The 23,140-nt window shown below is 42.8% G+C and overlaps 1 protein-coding gene across 5 annotated transcripts in view; it reads right to left on the minus strand.

Annotated features, from left to right (window-relative positions):
• LOC308402910 (receptor-type tyrosine-protein phosphatase delta-like) overlaps positions 1-23,140 on the minus strand; it is a 421,888-nt gene that overhangs the window by 85,085 nt on the left and 313,663 nt on the right. For all 5 annotated transcript variants that reach the window (XM_080892054.1, XM_080892053.1, XM_080892056.1 and 2 more), the window contains one exon: positions 19,317-19,497. In XM_080892054.1, the coding sequence (XP_080748180.1) occupies positions 19,317-19,419 (103 nt within the window). In that variant the 5' untranslated portion in view covers positions 19,420-19,497. The remainder of the gene's footprint in view (positions 1-19,316; positions 19,498-23,140) is intronic.

A 23,140-nucleotide genomic window follows, 5' to 3' on the forward strand; every position in this document is an offset into this window, starting at 1 on the left:
ATATGTATTGTGTATAGGAAATCAAATAACTACCATGTTCAGCCGGCTCTAATCGAGGGAGTATTTCACTATTCTTGGGCCTGCCCTATTTCTTTAAAGCATAAACTTCACATAATTGTCTTGCCCTCAACCACAGAGCAGAAAAGCTTGCCTCATATTTGTCTCCGTAGGAGCAGAGATGGATTATGTAGCAAATAATTCCACAGATTCGACATTGTATATTTAAACAGACTCTAATTTTATGGATAAGCAGTGCCAAGCCATTTCCGATGGATGCCAGTTGCCGGGCCATAAGAAGTGACACATTCCCTGCACTGTGTTTTCTTAGGCGCTTACAGGCAAACTAGCTCATGCTCCAGCAATCCTGCATGATGACAACTGGCTTCCTTTCAGCAGCTCAGCTATCCTGCAAATGCTCCTAAGTTCAGCAAACCAGGTTATATTAATAGCAAGCTTTTTAGGAAAATAAACAGACCTTTTATCCTGGTTTCTCCACATCCTCTGTACACCCAACCATCACATTATGCTAGTCTTCACATTCTCATTAAAATAAAATACAAATTCTTAAAAAAAACACACACACACAAAAAAAGAACAAAAAGAAGAAAAAAAATCCAAAATGAGCTCGTCTGAGTACTGTTCTCTGCAACCAGCTGTATTAATGGCTATCCTCACACCAAAATCCTATTACTGGGACAAATGATATAAAGGGGAGGTACCACAAACAGTCACTCAAGGACCAAAGTGACCTTTCATAGGCCACTAATTTTATGCAGCAGTGAAGGAATAGTACTGCATATAAAAGAGAGGAAGAAAAATGGTAGTAAGTGGAAGGGTACTGAGATGAAAATCACCTTTTCCTTTATGAAGCCAGCAGTGAGTATGATCTGTCAGAAACCAGTGGCATAGCTGTTAGTGACCAGGAATGTAATGACATGTCAATTATGACATATCATGTTTTCTTCCATATGTGAACAGAGTGGAAACTCAACGCATTGCTGTGTTTTGTGCTTATGTAACTTAAGAAAACCTCCAATAAACCAGAGCCAGATGACTTGGGTTGTCCAGAAGTTTTGGACCCAATGAGAAGATCTCACCAACAGAACAGTGCCACAGAAGCCAGCACTGCTCGGAGCCCGTTCAACCTCAGTGCAGAACCAGTCTGCATGTTTCTTCCAAGACTGGAAGAATAAAATTCCAGCCAATTAAATATTTTGTGGAATTCCTTTTGGTAGCACCACAAAAGGCCAATAACAGCAGCTGTTCCAACTTTGGGCCCATCGCACCAGTGCCAGCTTTTTGGTACTGATGTTTGTTTAGGCGAAAATGTAAGGAAACTATTATTATGTCGATGGAAATGAGTTCTTTCAGGGTTCAAATGAGATTTGGAAATCTTGCGCTTTTACCTGTGAATGTTAGATTCAAACACGTAATAAACCATAATTGTCTAAAATCTTATAATAGCTTAATTTACTGAGTGAGGTTTATAGTACAACTGGCTCATTTCGGCTCATTTTTCATAAAGATATCAGTTACTAACTACGTCAAAGTTTTGTATCTGATCTGCTGCATTTCATTTCATATCCGTATATATGAAAATGCCACGGGATTGTCCAAAAGAATCATCATTTGTAATTAGTTTGCCTTACATTAACTTAGCAACATACCCGATAGCAGGATAACACATTAGCTGTGTCTTAGTGGATTGTTTCTGTCAGCTACACATTATTAATATGTCGCCAACTAAACTGCATGCAGTAAATCTAAGATGAAGTCTTTGAATTCTTAATTGCGAACCCCTGAAGAAAACAGTTGAGCTTGTATGAGTGTGTGTGTGTGCGTCTGTGTGTGGCAAAGTCTTTGAAGAGCTACAGATGGGAAACAAATGAGGGCGGGTGGTATCAGGGTCAGTCTGGCGAATGGGGGTTTTTGACTTGGAAGCAAACAGTGCAATGTCACCCCAGGAGCAAAAAAACACCAACCCTCAGGGGGCGTAATTAAAATAATCCAGTAAAATTAAGTGCTTCAGATCATTTTGGAAAGACTCTTCCTTGATGTGTGCGCGTGTGGATGTGACGATGATTCATGGGGAGGTGTAAAGAGTATATGTGTGTGTGTCCATGTGTCTGTTTACACTGACTGTGCGCTACTAGAGTCTCTGCTTTTAGAGTATTTGTATTTATCATAATCATAAGCCCGCTGCCACACATATCTGTGCAACGTGCCGCAACATCGCACTTCTGCTTCCATAATGTTTTGCTTTTATTTTTGTCCAAACTTTGAAACTAGTCTCAGGTTTCCATTGAACTGCTTGCATTTTGCGATTACCCCCCAAATAATTGCTTTAACCTTGGAAATATTTGCATCACTTTAAAGTTAAAATGAACACGATCAAAGTGATGAAATTACACAACCAATCACTTTTTTTAAATGAAAGAATGAAGACAAACAATATAAAAGAACAGCTTTTTCTGAGTTGGCCTATATTATAGCCTTTCATATTTGTTTTGATTTAATGGAATATTCTGCGGTGAAGGGATATGAAAAATCTGGAGTCGATTGCTGATGATTTGAAGCCTCCGCAGGGCATGAGACTATTGGGGGCCGGAGATGTGGCCTCTGGACTGATGGAGTTGGTTACCCTTCCCTTCTTAGTCCTTTTCACCCTTCGCCAAACTGAGCTTCAGTTGACAGAGTGAGAGAGTACACAAAGGCGCCACCCTCAAGTGCAAATGTTTGCTGGCAGTAATGGGCTTTAGTCCACTAGGCGAGTAAATGTGGGAGTTTTTTTTAATGTGTGCTTTAAGTGTATGTACATAAGTGTGTGAACAGAAATACTGTACAGACCACGTTTATTTGTGCATCCAGACATAAGTGCATACTTGTGTATTTTTCACAATACAGCTGAAGTGTTTACACCCGTTCTAAGTTAACAATTGGAGTACTTCCTTGTACCCTCGGTCTATTTGTATAATAGCAGCAGACATTCAAGCAAAAAACATCCTTTTTGCAAGGATGGAAAGGTACCACCTTAAAATCAGTACAAACAGGACCGAGACAGTAATCAGGAGACCATGCCCCTAAAATGATGCCATGGACTGTGCCCTACTTGGACAATCTTTTTCTGAAAAACAGATGGGCAAGTGCCTCCAACTCGTCACAAGGGTTATCAAATGAAGCCAGGGCTTCTTTGAAAGCTCAGACTGTGCATAAGAAAACAAACAAACTGAAAAAAAACTTATTCTTTGGCACAAAACTGCAAGACTAAGAGCCCTGATGAATATTGTGGGGACATTCTTTGATCGCACGATGCCAACATGAATTTGTTCGGCTCAGATGAGGCCCAGTGTATCTGGCACGAACGTTAGCCAGGACTACCACAGTGAATACATAATCCCAACAGTGGAAGTGTGATGCAATGAGCAGGGGCACAACCAAGGGGGGGCCAGGGGGGGAACTGGCCACCGCTAAAATTTACTCTCTTTTTACCTATATTTGACAGCAGCGTAATAAAACTGGAAATTTTGTTTTTGTTGTGTCACCCTAATATTTATAGTGGCCCCCCTAGGCAAAACTTCTGGAGGCTCCCCTGTCAATGAGGTTGCATGAGTACAAAAAAAGGTGTCGGGGGATAAAACCAAAAGACAACAGCACGAATCCCAGTGAACACACCAAGGTAATGCTTGACAAGATGACTCAAGTTTCCCAAAGCCTGGCAGAAAAGGAATATTCCAGAAAATAATGATCCAAAACAGACTGCCAAAAATTATGAGAGTTTCTAAAGAGGGGAAAAAAGTAGAAACTATGACCAGGCCAAGTGTGTTGCCTGACTTGAATCAAACTAAAGACATTTGTTATACTTGTATCCTCCACACTGGGATGTTTTTGCCATAAAAGTTCATATCTGGAACTTTAAATATATTCAAATGTGATAAATAATGTTTGAATACCAGGATCGAAATGTGCTTTGGCTGTTTCTGCCAGATTCCATTGTGGATAAAGTTTTATCCAAGTTTCAAATCTGCTATTAATTTGTTTTTCACTCTTATCTGAATCATTCTAACAGCGCAAGTGGGTATCGACTGGAGTTATTTTATTGTGGAGCAGTGAAACCGCCAAGGAGCGAGAGATAAAGTTAAAAGCCGGTGGCATTGTCACAAAATGCCACGAGGTACTATGATCCCCGGTAAGTAATGACTTCATTTGTCTTCTCACATTGATTAAAGGATAAATAGTAAGCCTACAAATTGACTTGGCGTGAACATCGTGAATACTCCAGGAAATCTAGTGCACTTGAAGGTTTAAAGTGTGAGACTTGTCAAAGATAGGACTGAACTGATGGGGAGGTAGTCGGTCACGTCAAACAAGGGTCCTTTACAATGGTGTGAAATGGGAGTTATCCAACGCATCGCACGGATACGATTCAAGTGTAAGATCTCATAAGGATGTAAAGTATCTGCAATTAATAGTCAAAGTCGCAAACTGCATCCATAATTGTCGGGACTAGCGTAGCTTTCTGCATATGAATAAAACTCGGATGTGGCTTTCAAATGAGTCTCCCTTAACACTTGTGTATCTAAAAAGTACTGACATCACTTCAGCACGCATTTCATTGAATGAGATATCAGCGCTAATGCAGTTTTATCCACTCATTCATCCCTGTATGAGAGGCTTTTTCCTTCCATTCCTCTCTCATGCTCACTTTTTTCCCCCCATCCATTTTTATAGTAATCATCATACATTAGTATAGATGGCTTTAAGAATAAACGAATCCGATGTAATGTAGTGTATTCACCAGTGAGAAACCATCTGGAAAGTTAATACAGTAGAGAAAATGCAGCATTATAAGGAGAAAAAAGAAAAAGAAAAACAGGTCTGCGATGAATGTTGTTTGCCTTTAAAGGAGGCCTAAAACCTACGTTTGTGTAATGTACCGGTAAATAGCAGAAGAATTATGTTTATAGCAGAGTTCTCCTTGTGTTTTTGGAATGGATATTTTCACTCTGCAGCATGTGAGGCGAGTGCGCCGCCATTAATCATTCCACAGGTGCAGCAGCACTGTCAGAAGCCATACGTCCCTTTGCCTTTCCAACCTGGGTGGAAAGTGGAATGGAAAGGAAAAAGGAGGGAAGGAGGGTTGGTGGCTGGAGGTGGAGGGTGAACACATCCCTAAAAACAATTTCACTTCCTCTTCTTCCTCTGCACTGGATTTGTCAGTGAGGGGGGTTCGAAGTCCAGATTAATTAGATCCATTTTGTGGTCCATCTTTGTTTTTGGTTTTTTTTGCTTTGTTTTGTTTTTTTCCCGCCACTTCCATGACTCTTTTCTTTTCTTTGTCTTGCCTACAGTCCTTACTGCCATCCCAGCGCCATTTATCACGTTGCCATCTCGACAGTGCCTTCCCCCTTCCTTGCTGGGAAGCCATTAGAGCATCTCTGCATCGTGGCGGCCAGATTGCATTCCGGTCCCCGCTCGCGACATTTATCATCTTTTGTCCTAAGTTTTTATCTGCCCCTGCCCTGTGTGAAGCCCTATCTGCAATGCCCACTATAATGAAACACTGGGAGGTGAGGCTCAAGTAAATAACCTAATTAAACCTAGCAAACAGGGACAAAGGGGGGGGGGGAAATTCACAAAAGGCCTTTGTGAGAATGCCAGAGGAGGAACACTCACAGATGGCAGCGAGGAAGTCGAAGCAGCGATGTGGCACGCGGCCCATACCACCTTCTCATCTCAGTATTTATAGTACTCCTACTGGTGCTGTTGTTTGTCCAAAGATGTCCTCTTTACGTGATTTGGATCAACGCAGAATGACAGTTTATATTTAGACCGGCGATACGCTGATTACTTGTCAGGAATCGGGTTTGTAAGACAAGAAATGTTCCTGTAAAGCAAGGGGATATATCTGTGATAAGGACCCAAAGCACTGAGTAATGGGTCCTAAGAGAAAATCTATCCTCCCTTCTCACTCGCTTTCACTCCTCTCTCTGAGTCTTAGGCAAAAAGTCGAGCCAGCTCTGATTGGTCTCATTAGGGACAAAACGAGGAATACTAATCATCAAAATTATCGACGGCACCCTTGCAAACAGTATCGAGTCAATGCAGTAAAATGTCAGGAGGGCATTAGTGGACAATTATTAATCCATATCAAGCTGGGGTGGACAATTTAATTATCACCTAATCAATATTTCCAGATCTTGTACAGATGTAGAGCAGTGACTCGATGGATAGATCTGCCTTTTGAGAAGCCCTTTATTGGATTAAAAAAAAAAAGGCAGCTGGGAACAGTAGTAGGGTGGCAGTAAACAAGAAAGTGCTTCTCTGCATGGCTGACCCAGGGCACACACTACAGCTTCTTCCGGTGATGAGCACCAGCTCCACTGCACATGGATACTTTAGGGAAAATTCAGCTTGTTTTTTCTGGGCACACACAGACACCTTGGATGCTTTTGTTGGTTTTGTGCTCATAATTTGACCCATGCGTTTTTCTTTTTGGTCTAATCTTGTTATCTCAAGCAACCTTGACCAAAGACGAGGCTCCGTTTGTGTTTATTGGAGCCTCTAACTTTATCATAACCTCGCAAAGTTCAGAAAGCCACAGCAGCGGTGTGCTGACTGCATTTCCTTTTTTCTTTTTTTTAACAATCCCCAGCCCCGTGTCATTATTTGTGCAGCTCTTACTAGTAATTTGTTGCCATATTGTGTCATTGCCAGTAATGTTGCTTACTTTCTGCTGGTACTCTCTGTTTTCTCAGTGCAGCCTGAATAATTACTCTCATTGTACCTGAAACAAACTATCTCAAATATTGTCAGTCAAGGCTTTTGTGGGAGTGATGAGACAAAATGAATGCTGTGTAACAGGCCCTCGTGGATTTCAAAGACACTGCACAATGAGCCACGGCAAAACAAAAGTGGCTGTCTTCTATGAGATAGCAGTCATCTGAGATAAGAATACCCTCCCGTGGTTTGGTTTTGCTTTTTTTTTTGTTTGCTATTATTGTAACTCTCCGTCTCCATCCCCCCGAATCACTTCAGCCACTACACAGCCTACTGATTACTACAAAGTCGCCTGGACCTTCGTTATTTTCACTATTTACTGCCTTACTGTGTGTTGCCATGGATTATTATTTTGGCGTAAGGCTGCATTTTCAGAGCACTCTTCCCCCCCCCCCCCCCCCCTCACATTATAAACCTGCAGTACTCTTATCTTTTTCCTGTAATGCTTCAGCGTCTGTCCGCTATAATGCCGCAAGCCGAGAGGACCGCGAGCCAAAGTGCTTCTCTTTGTGCAAATGCTGTAAATAAAAACTCTCTTGGTTCACACAGTGTTGACTCTGAGCTCCGATGGAAGTTGGCTGGAAGTTAAATGCGGTGGCGCATACTTTCAAGATAAAAGTCAACTTTTTTTTTCTTTGCTTTTCATTGTGTATGACAAGAGACTTGAAATGAGATCAAAATGTGACATTCAATCCCAACTGCAATATCTTTAATCTGTTTACCTTTGACTTTCATTACCAAATTTCAGATCCTTAGAAAAAAACGGGGGAAAAAAGAGTCGAGATCATTTCATAAGATGCCGAGAACCTAATCATATCGGCGGGATTAGAGTTGTAGGCTCCAGGATTACTTTTTGAAAATTATCTCTGAGCTTTGTAAAAGAAAAAAAAACCTCACTAAGCAGTGAAGAACTATAAAAGAAATCCCTGTAACTTGTATTAGCCTCCCCTTCACTTCAGTCCTATCACCTCATCTGGTTCAAATGCCTTTAAAAGTCAATCCATCCATTCTTTTAGTTAATCGTCAACTAAGCTCTTTTCTCTCCCGTAGCTTTATTTTCTGTCGCCCAACTTGTAATCTCTCAGCATCCGTGGTATTTTGACATTAGCACACTGTACAAGCAGCACATTGATGTGGCAGGCATGGGTCAGCATGGATTTTGCACACCATCTAATCTATAATGCACCACAAGTACTGCCCATCTCTTGGTTCCATTAGGTGTCTAACATGCATGTGTGGAGAACATGCTTCTTTTATATACACGTATGCCACAGAGACAGTGAATATGTGTAATTCAACCCTGCACAGCAGCTACTTTTACCATCTTATGCTTTAGGAATGGGTGCTAGGATTGTGGAATGTGTTGCGAGCCAACAAGCTACCATTCCCTGCACACTGTTTGCACAAAGATTACACCTGTTAGGGATTATTTTCACTTTAAAACAGACAAAACAGGTGAGCCAATGGATTCAAATGAAGCAATCACAGGAAGACCACCTTGCAGCCTCAAAATGAACAAACAGGTGAGGGTAACAGATGCTATTAAATGATCAAGAAACATTATCTGTGACTACAGTATATACAGGTTGGACGGGTGGAGGATTAAGGCTTTGTTTTACAGACAGACAATGCCTGCCTCGAGTCGTAGTCATGAGAATCTCCCCCTATGTCTGTGTACAAGTCTGATATCTCACTCAATGTAGCAAAACCACCATGCTGTGCTATTTAGCGTTTGGGTTTTCCATATTAATTATTTACCAAGTTGAATACTCAAAGAGACAAACCACTAAATTAGCTAAATAAAATCCCAAAAAATCTCACTGAAGAAAAAAAAAATCAATCTTGGCCAACAGGGACCAAACCCCAGGGAGTGTTTTCAATCATCTGACTATATTTACTATATGACTATTCACATAGCCAGATGCAAACCTTCATAGTATGTGCAAAACATTGCAGTAGTTACAAAAATAGGGAAAATTAAATTCTTTTCAGTATTTAATTTCTGGCTTTTCATGCAAAGACTCTCTTAAATTTTCTATTTAACTGGTTCATTCTGTGGCACTTTGCTACCTGCTAACTCATTAGCGTCTCATGTCCTCATTTGCCAGATACACAAATAAGAATTTGATGGTAAAACTAAAGCCTATTGTTCTTGAATGTTTCTCCTTAAATCCCAGCAATGAGAGGGAAAGCACACGCAATTAAATTGTGCCATTTAATGAAAGGCGACAACAGATCGTGCACCGTGTGCAATTTCTGTCCCACCCGGTCGCGGGCAGGGAGAAAGATGAAGGGGTGTAAGGGGATCGTTGCGAGGCGCTATGATCATGTATTTTTCTGCGCTCTGAGAGGCGGGAAAATCTTATTTGGAAAGTGTACTTAATGAAATCCATGTAGGTACAAATCCTGACATCACAGAGCACACTCTGTGCCGTCTTGTACCGACTATCAAGACGCAGGGAAAAGATAAAAGTGCAGGAATGACTGTTTAAGGAAGGAGCGAATGAGGTTGAATTTAGGAGGACTAAAGCAGTCCACCATGTTTTGATGAAATATTCCGGACTGCTTGTTTACCTTAATGGGGCTTGTAAAAGCTAACAAGGTCCCGCCTTTTGACTCAGGATTCCACGGTCATTCCAGCCTCTTTGTTGTACATTAATTATCTGCACTTAACTTGAAATATCCTTCATCGTGACTCAAGTGATGGGGGTGATTGGGGGTAATTAATTAGCTGATGAGAGGGTGATGAATGACATGAAAGATGGCACCAGGGGAGTATTAAAACTAAAGGGAAACAGACTGGTTATGGATGCTATGATGAATGCTGTCTAAACACTGCATAAATGTCCAGGGACCCGTCTGTAATTTTGTGTGTGTGTGTGTGTGTGTGTGTGTGTGTGTGTGTGTGTGTGTGTGTGTGAATACATATGATGTGATGGGCAGTTAGAGTGCTCCACCATTAGAAACAAGAGCTTGGCTCAGGCTCAACTTGAAAAGCCTATGGGTCTTGCTGTGGCGTGAGAGCATTTTCACCTCTCAATGGAGGCTTTCACTCTCATTTGCCATAACTAATAAACCACACTAAAGCAGTGTGTCACAATAAATCTCAGCTCCTCAAATGGCATGACTCATTTGCCGGTGCAGAGGAGCCAAAGAGGGAGAGAGAGAGAGTGTGTAAGGCGCAGGGCGTGTGAGCCGGTGTGCGCGAGAGTGAGTTAATGAGTGAGCGGGCGCGCAAACAAGAGAGAGGGCGGAGTGACAGGAAAGACTGACAGATGTAGTGTGTTTGAGAGGGTATTAGGTGAGAAAGATGGCTCTCCTAAGACGGACTTTGAGCACTCACTCCATCACAGCGCTGAATGTAAATCAGCTGTGACAGGAGGAGCTCGGGGCATAAAGATTTCCCAATCTGCATCACGCTTTGGCGAGTGCTGTAGGTAAGAAGGTTGGGATGTAAGCTTTTTGGCTAGGACTGAGAGATCGCCCGGAGGCGCTTCATGGAGATGAATGGTTTAGACCATTAACCCCACTGCAGAATCCCAACACCCCCCCGAGGCACACAAATGTGCTGCACTGAGATCAGTGCAACGTGTCGCACTTTTAGGACCCCCCAGTGTGAGACCAAAGCGCCAGCCTAGGGCCGGGTGTTACCCCCCCCGCGTGCACACACGCGCCCAAACCGCACGCAGTTCTGAAGTGGGGAATTCAAAAGTGATTGCTACCCTCACAAGTCAGGGATGGGAGGGTTTCAACAAACAAATTAGTGAATTTAGCAACATTTATTTCCATTTTTCATGTGTAGTGGTTAACACAGTCGCAGGAACAAACAAAAGGTCCCCAATTAAAGGGCAGAAGGATAGGCCCAGCCTAAGAAGGTCACAAGCTAGTGTACTCCTAGTGCTCATCCCAAGCCTGGATAAATGGGATGGTTGGGTCAGGAAGGGCATCCAGTATAAAAGCTGTGCCAAATCAAATATGCAGATCCATCTGCTGTTACTACCGCTTGGGAATTAAGTGAGCAACCAAACAAAAGTGCAGATTTTATCTTCAGAGATATTTTCAACAATTTACTGAATGACATGTAAATCCTGTCTCTGCAGCACAGTCATACTGTACACCACCGATTTCTGCGTACTGCTTATGACGTACAAATTAAACACTAGATTTTGGATGAGTTTGGTTGTGAATGATGCATACTTTTGTTTATGTAAATCGCAAAGTTTTGGTAATCATCAAATTATCATCACTGGCCTGATTTGCTAGCGCAAAATTGATGAACAAGTCATGAATGTGGAGCAGATGAAGGAACATTTTAGCCAAATGTACTGCACTAAGTAAACATGTATCCAGAAAAGTGCTCATTTCCAGCTTCATGATTTTTTTTATTCTTGGACTCTGTAAGAGGAGTTTTGCACGACTCAAAGTTCAAAAATAATGATCTCACACTGGGCTTTGGTGCACCCCAGAATGATTATAGTTTTGTGTTGTCTAATTAGTTGCCTTTTTTATTTATTTAAATTTTTTTTTGAGGTTTTGTTGTTTGTTCAGTTCACTTTAGTTTCAGTTCATTTTTCCAGGGTAGTTAATTTCCATTTAGTTGTCAATGTTTGACAAAGTTTACTTCTAGTTTAGTTCTGAATAAGTTTTAATCATTATAAAATTGAGTCTTATTAGGGGTCAATTTAAAAAGTTCAAAACAGGTGCCAATTTTTTGACAGCACCTAACCCACAATCATGTGGAGACCCAGTCTGGTTTATTTTAGCTTATTCAATTCCATCTTATTTCATTTATACAGCACCACATCACAACAACAGTCACCTTAAAGTGCTTTATATTGTAACCCTTCAATAACATAGAGAAAACTCTAACAATCAGACAAACCTTTATGATCAGGCACTTGGCGACAGTGGGAAGGAAAAACTTCCTTTTAACAGGAAGAGACCTCTGGCAGAACCTTGGTAAGGGGGCAGACAATCTTAAGATAAGAAGATTTAAGATAAGGCTTAAAACTTTCCTTTTTGCTAAAGCATATAGTTAGGGCTGGATCAGGTGACCCTGAATCCTCCCTTAGTTATGCTGCAATAGGTGTAGGCTGCTGGTGGATTCCCATGATGCATTGAGTTTTTCCTTTTCAGCACCTTTCTCACTCAACATGTGTTAATAGACCTCTCTGCACTGAATCATACTTGTTATTAACCTCTGTCTCTCTTCCACAGCATGCCTTTTATCCTGTCCTCCTTCTCTCACCCCAACCGGTTGCAGCAGATGGCCCCGCCCCTCCCTGAGCCTGGTTCTGCAGGAGGTTTCTTCCTGTTAAAAGGGAGTTTTTCCTTCCCACTGTCACCAAAGTGCTTGCTCATAGGGGGTCATATGATTGTTGTGTTTTTCTCTGTATGTATTATTGTAGGGTCTACCTTAAAATATAAAACGCCTTGGCGCTGTATCACTAAAATCAAATTGAATCTGCTGTGACCGGTTAGGAGTGAAGAGAGGGAGACAGGACAAAATATGCACTGTTGATCATTTCACGTCATTACGTTCTTTTTATTTTCATTTTTGAAGCCTAGTTTTTATTGTCACTTCAAGACTAACATGAAAATAAGTCTCAGTATTATAACCTTCGTGCCGCCCCCACAGTTCAAGCAGCTGTTTTAGCCTCCTGTTCCAGCTCTTTAACTTTCATCTTATCAACAGCCTCTTGCAAACAAAAAATTTGAACAGCCTGTGGTTGGGGGCAGAGCTGTGTGCTCAGATGACCACATAAAGGACATCTCTCTCTATTAACAAGTCAATCTAAAGTTGGGAGATAAATCAGGTAGCATATGGGGAGCAGACAAACTCCAGCATGTTTTGGGAACATTATGACTCAAATCCACATGGAACCATTTTCACTTCTCTTTTCTACTTAAAAGACTTGAGTATGATTTTCTGTACTGTGAGTATAAAAGCATCTTTAGTAAGATTGCTGTGCAGACACAGAGGTTTTGTTCTCTCCCCTTCACCTGCACACTGCAGTAAAACATCATCTGGTCTGTGAGCGCTCGTGTATTTCAGACTTGACTAGCCGAGTAATCCCATCGCCACAGCTACGGCATCAATCCATTAATTGCACTGTCACTGTGGCAATGTCATGAAACACCTGCATTGTTATACAGTTCACTGGCACAGTGTGTGAAGGGTGATCAGATTTTAGTACGTGCGCCAGCAAAGCCCGAATCGTGCCAAGCGTAAGCCCGGCAGATGCAGAACAGCTGGCATTGTGTTCGTCTCACTGGCTGATCCCGGCTTCAAAGATGTGCTACGAGGTCCTCTTTCAATGAGAGTGTGTGCGCATGAGGGAGAGAAAGGGAGAGCAATTGTGTAAGAATCAAAACAAAACAAAAAAAAACTAGCATGACACACCGTGTTAACGTGGCCCTCTATTGTTTTGCTGACACCATAAACGCTCAACGGACAGATAAGGAGGCGCCAGGTTGACTGAAATCCATACCATTTCACAGTACGACAGACCCTGTCGTTTCATGGCGAGGGATTCAAATCTATGGAATTAGAAAAAGGGATTTGTGGAGTTTGTTGATTGCCACTCCAATGGATTTACAATTTGGATTAAGGTGCTTTTGTTCTGTCAATATTCCCACTCTGAGACGTGAATGGTACAGCATGCTTAATTTGCACCACCACTTTTTAGTCGGTTATTTCTTGAAGAAATAAGTGCACTCAGATGTGGCGTTACTAACCGTGGGGGCTAGCCTTTAATTACCTTCATCGGAGCCTGTACAACATCTCCATATAGCTTGTGATTATCTGCTTTTCTTGAGAGTGGGAGGGTCAGGGGTGTGATGAAAATTGCTTGGCTTTTGTGCGATTTTGTGGTCTAAGTGCGAGGCGAAATGACTGCGATCCATAGATGAGGCTAATGGCCTTAAATAATACACTTGGGCAAAGTTGCCGGAGAACTCGGCATCCATGGAGTTAATAATGGGCCTGATACAACCTTTACACATAATTGCACAGCACATTGTTGACAAGGAGTTGGTACAGGCCTTTACAGCCAAAGAAAATGATAATGACTTCTTACTCGTTCAGTTCAACCTGCAAGCGAGCATCTTGCATTGCACCGATAACATTGTTTTATCTCAGATTCCCAGCCTTGTCACAAGGTCTTCATCCAAACAACTAGATGGTAATTAAATGTTGGCACTCTCAGCCGAAGGTGTTCTCACCGCATTTATTTGAAGTGTGAACATGATGCATGCTCTCCCCTTGTAGATATCGACGCTAGTTTTTAAGGATGTGCTGCGCTAAGATACGTTTTGAAATGAACGAGTGGAGCCAACAATGAGATTTCCACATGAGCAGCGTCCGGCAGAATGATGAACGAGGTGGTAGACTTGAAGAATTACAGTGATTTAAAGTTGGATCAAAACCCCCTCTGAGAGTACGGTTCTCCTCTTGCTTTGATGTCATTTCGTGTGGCTACACAAACATGTAACCTCGGCGCGCGCTTATTTGTGTGCCTAATTCCGCGTGTGCACCGCAGCGTGTAGGCTGCAGCTCTTAAAGAGTGCGTACTGTGCATTCACGTGTGTGCGTGCGCACCCGGTTCCGTGGGTACGGGCGTAAAAGCGAACGGAATAGACTCAATTTAAATCAAATTAGCATGTAGGCAAATTAAGCAGACGGATTTAATTTGAGCTGTTGTAAAAATGCTAATTTCAGTACAGCCCGCAAGCTTATATGCAAATACAATACTATTTTACAATAATTCATATTAGGCAAGGCATGCATAAAACACACATTACATCCTAACGTCATCTGGGGAATTGAGTATCATTAGCTTTTGTACTCCTAACAAGGTGAAGCTTTTTAGCTGGTATGTGGGGCGAGCGTATGCATTAGAACTTCTCCACTTATCTGTGTGCATCGCTGCTGCTGCTGCAGCTTTATTCACAACACTGTAACGCTCATAGGAATGACAGTGTGTCTTTGCGTGTGTGCATAATTTGTTATAACTCGTCCAGCAGGCATGCCTCTAATTTTTTCGCATTCTGTTGCTGCATTACTACTAAACAGATGACACTTATACTCTCCTCTGCTGTCACAGTAGATACTGCTGGGTCATAACTTGCTTCTGCATTTAGTTGACTTATGGGGAAAGGACAGAATCTACTAGCATGGAAACATGGCTGCCTTTAGATGTTGTTGTATTTAATTCTGCCCTTAGCCGCCGCCCCCCATCAACTCTACTATGGCTTGCTTTTTTCACACTGCTGCAGCTCAGAAGAAGCACCACATCAATAGATGATGTGCTGTTTTCCTCCCATGTGGTTCACCTTTGATTGCAGGCTCCAAAGGTTTGCACATACATTAAGGTGTCTGTGGATGTTGTTAGCGCTTGGGTGGGCATGTTGCTCCATACTCGTGCGCGTGAGCGAGATGAAGTTTGGGTGTTAACATCTTAATGTGTAAAGAGGACGGAGCCTTGTCGATACTCGTTTGACGTGTTAAAGAGAATTGGGCTGGCTCACTGTGACTCACCACGCCATCCACCAGCAATGAGGGCAATCAATTAAAACACTATTAGGCCAAGGGTTTGACATGGTCCATGGGCTAGAAAGTGTGTGAGTTGGGTTTCTCTACAGACGTAACTGAGCAAATTTGCAGCTGAAAGACCAGCTGATTTTTTACCTCCACCAGGGAGGTTATGCTTTTGTGGTAGTGTTCAGTTGTCTTGTCTTTCTACCGGTCTTTAAACACGACAGCTTGAAAGGTTCTAAATGAATTCTGGCGTCCATTAAAATGTGGCTCATATTCACCAAGGACTTTAAGTTCAACCTATTGATTTACTGGCTGAAAATGAACAAAAAGCCTGATAAATCAGAACCTATGAATCGTGCAAGTGTGCTTGTCAACACATAGAAAGTAGTGTGTAAAAATGTAAAATATGATGTCACACTTCATGAACATTGATAGACTGATCTGAAGGTCACAGAAATAACAGTAATCTGTACATAACATATCAGCATATATGGAGTGATATATGGGGATTCTAAAAAGATGTTACTTTGAACCTTTGACCTCGTCTCCAAGATCAGATGAGATCAAACTTTCATAAAATGTTTATATAGTTAGTTTGCATCCAAAATCATGTCACATTTGACCTCTGACCTCACTTTTACATTTCACAATCCACCTTTCGTTCAAGTTGACCCAAAAATGTATAAGTAAATATTGTCAACAGAAAGAGGCTGAGCTGCCTAGTTAGTAAGAACACTACTGTACACTAATACTAAATAATAAGCTCCAATTATGCACAAATCAATCCCTATTATCCTAAACCAACTCCCACATACTGTTATTAAAAGTGCAATCAAAGTAAACATCTGTTATGCTACCCTTATCAGATTTTTACTGCACTACAATCTTAAAAATACATTTAAAAAGAACAAATAAAACTAAATGAATATATAAAATATAATGCTGTTTCCCTTAAAGTAAATAGAGAGTGAGCTGTCTTGGGGAGACAACTAGGTTTTTGATGTCAGTGATGTGTGCTCATTGAGAAAAGAAAGATACAGTAAATTAGTTCGCAATATACACATCTGTAGCTGAATCAGTTTAATGATTAAGCTACATATTATTAAGCAGCCTGCTCTAAAAATACAGTAAAATATCACTCTTTGTCATCACAGCTGAGTTTTGAAACTGTTGTATATTACGATATGATTATAACATTATTACAGCAGTATGTTGTTACAATTACAGCACTATATTATTGTCTATTTCTGTTGTATATTGTGTTGTACATTATTTTTGTTGCATGAATGCCAGCCTTACCAGCATTGAACTGTTATCTAATAGTTTGACGCTGGCAAATTCTTCCTCTCTGTAATCTAAGTTATATTGCAGGTTGACTTGATTTTTCTGTGGCCCAGTAGCAAAATCAAGCCCCACACCTTGTGGAGACACGATCCAGTCCAAACCTGGTTTGGTTTTGCTTCATATCTGTGTTGGGCTCATGCAGCAAAAGCTCTATCGAGTTAAAGGAGACCCGAGTTATTTAGTTCTGGTGCCCACACCAAAGTTTTCGCTTTAACTTCATCCCTGCGCAGGTGGAGCTGTTTAATGCTTTAGGCTGTCCTCTCATCTCCAGTGAGTCCTGTTTGTATTACTGCTCAGTAAAAGACAGAGAAATTGTTTGTTGCCTCTCTCACACTTTGTCCCCCCTTGGCTCGCTGGGGACAATTATGTCCCCCGCTCCTCCCCCCTTCGAGCTATTGCCGAAGCCCAATTTGCTACACAAATTAAACGGGAGGCATTTGAAGAGCAAGGGGAACAAGGTGAAGGAGAAAACAACAGAGAGCAACAGAGAGAAGGCCAAAGACACACAACAGCAGACCGAACAGACCTGCACAGAGATAAGGAAATACCCTTTTATATTTATTAAGAGAAGTGCATGTTTACTAGGAGTCCTTACTGTTAATTTTCTTAAAGAGTGCCCAACATGTGAGGTAGGACTGGCTCTAAGGCTCGTGCCATCTGTTGAACAGGCAGACTCAGCCATTTTCTGCACTCGTGTGTCTCATATCCTCCACCAGGTCCACAGCCTGAGGCTAGCTCACATCCAAATGGATCCAGAGCAGCAACAGTAGGGTTTTGGTGCTGAGGGGTTAGTCTGGAACAGACTAAACTGATGTGCACTGAGGTCCTCAGTGCACAGCACACATGCAGGGAGAGCCTTTGAGTGTCAGGGCTGGGCATGCACAAGCATCGGCACAGTGGAGGAAATTAAGGAGCTTCCGAGTCGCTGGAAGGGGCTATTGCACGGCTTCCAAACAACAAGGGAAGAAGGTGGGGAAAAGACAAAGACGCTGGCGGGGGAAACAAAAAACAGAAAGGAAGAAAAAAACAATACAACATCAGAAAGAAAAAGCCAAAGTAAGAACTGAGGAGAAAATTGGCAAGAGAGCGATTAGGAAGAAAGACAATAGAAAGAAGCCGGGGAAAGAAAAGGAGCAAACACGTGCATGTGGGAGATCAGGCGGCGCAGGAACAGAAAGGAGCAAATATAAATCCCAGAGCTAAAATGTACTGCCTGAAGTGGCTCTGCTTATGAGCAGCCATGTTTTCGCACACCTCGGCAGCAGACACAACAAGCACCGCGTCTCCGTGACCTCCCTCACTCCCACACACCCCTTCAGTCATTAGCAGACAGGCGCTGTGGCTACCTCGTGATAAGTGTGTGTGTTTTGGCTTTGAAATGATGACCCCGCACAGCTGTTAAAGTAGGGTACGGGGGTAGCCGCAGCTGCTAACAACCACACAGCCAAATGAAGGGAATTAATCGGGGGGTGGGGGTGGGTTGCAGGGGAATGGCGAGCACTGAGGCGTCAAGATTTGGAATGTCTGGAAGTTTCACCGAGGCAGTTGTCTGAGGTTGTCTGAGCAAATGTTATGTGAATTCACACTACGCCGAGGAAGATGGGAGTTTGTGAAAAGATGGCTTCCGAAGAGCCCGCTCAATGGTAACGTTTATCGACCGTTAATGCCATTTTGGGAAGGTCCCATAATTAAATTGTGTCAATAAATCCCGGAGCTGCACATAAAACCGGGGAATAAACGGAGAAGACGTTTTCAACTGTTTGCCTCTTCCCTGCTGAGAGACATATGTGGCTTGGGGGTAAGGGGGGGGGGGGGGGGGGGTTGGGCACAGAATAGAAAAATAAAACACAGTGGAGCGGATTGCAGGGAACATTTCTCAAGCACAAAGTTGAAAATTTCGCCCATCAATTCCACTTTGCGTTGGCTCCGTTGTCTGTGACCTTGGGTGAACGAGCCCTTCGTTCTGAGATATTCAGCTGAACTGAGGGGATTTCAGGCAGTGCAAAGGGAGCAATAAAAATTTTTACTCATCTCACTGTGACTCCAGTAGCTAATGATTCATGGATCTTAGTGTAAAAAAAAAAAAAAAAAAAAAAAAAGTGGTGGGGGATGATGTGGGGGAGGGGGAGGTGGTCTTTTGGTGTAGGACCAGAGCTCAATGAGGTTTGAAAACGGTTGTCACACATCAATGGGCAGGTGTCTGATGTCAAGTAACTCAATTCCAAAGATTTCTCATTGCTAGATTCTTGGCTGAGGCGTGAGCGTTTCTGGTTTTTACTGCAGAAAGAAGTAGCTGGAAAATAAGGAGTTGAGATGAAGAGACTGATCATTGTGGACTAAAGGTGTGTGTGTAAAGGAGGCATAGACACAGTGGGAACAGTAAAATAGGACTGATGGAAGAGGGCCTGTTTTCTCATCACTGACTGGGATCACTTTTTAAATATGTTTCAGGAAATAAATAATAACACATTATTAGACAAACAGTGTCTCTTACCCACAGGCCTGTGAAGTTTTTACAAACGCAGTACAGGAAGTATTTCTGCGCATGATGATGTTTAAACAAAAATGAAAGAGATGACTCAAAAAACAGTCCCCATCCCATAACCAGCGGGACACCACACTCGAGGCCCGTGGGGAAAGCGGACGGTGTACTTACTTTGAGCGTCGGCGAGGTGGAGGAGCAGACCCAGGACGAGCAGCAGCGGCAGCAGCAGCGTGGGTCTGGCTCTGCGCATGGTGGGACAGCTTGGCACCAGCATGCTTTGGCAGCCTCGGTGGCACTGGCTCACAGAGTGAGTCAGTCTGGTCTGATTTCTCAGATGCAGGGTATTCACAGCCTATGCGAGGCAAGGAGGGAAAGGAAGAGGGAGAAGGAAGGAGGGGATGAGGAGGGGGGAAAAAAAGGAGAGAGAAAGAGAGAGGAGAATGAATGAAACAAAGCTGTTTGGCTCCACGGGTTTTATCTATTCCTGCACATTTCTGACATACCCCCACACAGCCTCGGCTGGAGCTGACAGAGGATAGGAAGAGCCTGATGTGCTCACAGGGTATGTTCTGACAGTTCTCTAAATGGAATAGTCACTTCACACAACGCGTGTGCACGTGTGCATGAGAAGGAGTGAGACGCAGAGTGCAAGCCACAGAGAGAGAGAGGGAGAAACCGCCCAGATGAAAGGGCGAGTTAATATGATTTTGTCTTCACAGCTCCGGTCACGAGCGCCAATTAAATGCGCTCCATAATATGAGCACCTTCCAAGTCCACCTCAGATCAGCAGCGATATCTGTTTCACATTAGGAAGGCCTCGCTCCCATGAAGCAACAGCCAGGAAATGCAGTAAGAATCCCGAATTGCAAAAGCGATTTCCTATTATTCAGTAAAACTGCTTAAACTTTTAACATCACTGGACATAAAAGTTGTCTGTAAACGACACTGTGCTATCTTGTACATGTTTGCTAAACCCGTTCATCTGTAGCCCATACACAACATTTCCATCAATTCTTTAAAAGCTCTATACAAAGTAGAGTAGCTTAACTTGGAGCCCGTGTGTGTGTGTGTGGTTCAGTCTTTTATCCGTTTGCTGCACAAACAACAAATAAAATCTGTAAGACAGAGCGACGAGCCGTTGCCATTCATGTTTCAGCCTTTTATCTCAGGACCACTACATGGCTGTGAAAATCAATGTGATACAGTGAGCTAGTATTAGCCGCAGACCGGCTCCATCCCTTGTCATCCATTTGCTTAAGCCCGAGCTTGATCCTCAGTGATGGATGCTGTGCGGTAGTCTTCGGCTCATAACACGGCTCCCGGCTAATCCGAGTGTGTGAGCTTTGATGACACACTGTACCGCTGGTTAGCATCTTAGCTCGTCTGCCTGCATTGTTCGGCGGGAAGCCGCTGTTGTTTCAGCTGCGGTGGAGACTGGTGGAGTTGGATGCGCGCACGCTATGCGCACCGTGACATTTCAGACACTTTGTGCACCATGAGATCAAAAGCGCATCTGTTTTCGGATTGTTTTTGGTAACTGTGCACATAAAGGCTTTTGCTAGAAGTATTATTACGCTGGGGTGTTTATCTGCAGATTTGACCGCCACTCACTAGTAGGAAGCAAAGAGGGAAAAAAAGGGAAAAACGCAGCCCCTAAGCCCAATCACTAGGCCCGATGATGACAAAGTACCTCATTTCCCTGTTACCGATCATCCTCTGTCTCGTTCTTAGCCTTCCCTCTTTCATTTCTGTGGGCTGTAAATGGCAGAAAAGATGGGAAGATAGCACACCTGTCACACTCGATTTGTGTTGGGGGGAGATAGACACGACTACCTGTCTCCAAGCACCGCGGGGCTAGTAGCGAATGCAAGAGCGGGGGGGGGACGGGTGGCAAAGGGAATCAATTTGAGGCAATTTCATCCCCGCTCACACCACACACACACACACACACACACACACACACACACACACATGCAAACAAAAACGTGTATGCATATAACATACATCTGAGAACACTAGACAGAATTTTCACATGAGCAGTGTTTGTAGCGACGGTGAATCTGATTAGAATTAACTGGACTGAAAAGCCCCGAGCAGCGGCGCGAGGGGATGGAGCTGCAGCGTGATCCATACGTGGCGCGGTGCGGCGTACGGCCGTCTGTCTCCTCCGGTTATTGTTTCACGCATCTGCCCCTCCAAATCTAAGTGATAGCCTTTGAGTTAATTAATGAAGTGTGAATTTCCATAATGACACGACATTAGGTAGCACACAAGAAACAGTACTCGGCAGCCCTCCACTTCTCTGTTTGCACCCTGTGTGCATACACACCCATTTGCGCACACACACACACACACACACACACACACACGCGCACGCTGATAGAGGCAAACAAAACCATCTGTATGTTGTGTAACTGCTAGTGAGACAACCAAGAGGCTACGCCATGTGAGTAAATAGAAGGAGAAGCTAATGTAGGCTAAAATGCACCCAGCGCAGCCATAATTTATACCAACAATGAAAGCAATTATAATTGCTGTTGATTTGTAGTGTTCATTTTTACAAGTAAACTGTGCTGCAGATTCCTTCCTAATGTGCTATGGGGGTGACGAGCCACCTGCCAGACCTGGCAGAAAGGCAGCAGTTTGCCAACTGCATTGTTAACCGACAATGGATTTAGCTTAAATACTGCAGATTTTTTTATTTATTTTTTGGGAGTGGAAGCTTCTACAATTACATATACGGGTGTGCATGCAAATCCGCATCATCGTCTCTGCATGCATTAGTCGGTGTAAACCAACAGCATCACCTTTGATCGTTTCATCCTCAACGCGGCCATTCGGCGTCACTCTGCGAATCTTCTCGTTCATATATTTGGTGGCACTGATGCTTGTCATTGAACATTTATTACAATAAAAAGGGGGAGAAAAAAAAAACACCAACAGTCTTGTCTTTCTTCCTGAGCCCCCGGTGGTATTATTGTGTTCCCATTCAGTAGTGTTTCATTCAAAGGATTTTGCTGCTGATAGCAATCATGCATTATTAAACAAAGCCTGACAACATGCACAATGTTAATTAGAAAAAGGGTGGTGGTGGTGGGGGGGGGAGTGTGTGGCAAGAAAAAGAAAGGGGCCGTTGAGCTGTCTACTCTCTCTCTCTCCCTCCTTCTCCATGATCCTTATCAGAAATGTGAAAGAGAAAAGAGGGTGGGATGTTTATATTCTCCATAATGGCTGGGCTCTATTCTCATTTGAGCATGCCTGTTTGGTATTCTGGTCTATTTAGACAAGCAATATTATTAAGGCTCTAAAAAAACCAAACCAAAACAACAACAACAAAGAATCAGTCATATTTATCTCATATTCCAGCCATACTCCAATAAACTTGTTATAGGGACAAATGCAGGCAGAATAGTTTATGAGCTTCAAAAACAGCGTTTTCATAACATCGGCGTGTCTTTTGCGTGCCCTCCTCCACGTTTTACTGTTTTAGCGAGCTCGATACAAACCAAAGGCCCAAACCGACGGTGCAATTTTTTTATTATTTATTTGTTTTTTAACATTTTCAACATGAGCTTGAGCGTAGCATTTGGACCGCATTATGCTCATCCTCAGCGCGAGATGACTAATTTCGCTTTGGCCTGCCCCGGAGAATGTTGAAATGGGGTGTTTTTAATTTCAGGCTCATGCACAAACTGAACTGAACTCGAAAGGAAACGGCGGACTCATGGTATGTTATCCTAACAGACCAGAGCGGCCACAAAAATGCCACCAAATCTATTAAGGCCAATCCCTCTGTAATTAGCTCAACACATGCGAGGACAAAAGCACAGCAAAACTACGAAGGATGTGAACCGAACTGGACCGGGTTATAAAAAAGCAGTATCATACCCAGACAGGCACAGCCAATAAGAATGCGTTTCCTTTTACGAGGCAGGGCTTTCTATTTATCTTCAGACTGGCTAAGTTAAAGAATGCAATAATTATCCTCCACAGCC

Source organism: Rhamphochromis sp. 'chilingali', assembly GCF_963969265.1.
Source record: "Rhamphochromis sp. 'chilingali' genome assembly, chromosome: 1".
Taxonomy (NCBI): Eukaryota; Metazoa; Chordata; class Actinopteri; order Cichliformes; family Cichlidae; genus Rhamphochromis; species Rhamphochromis sp. 'chilingali'.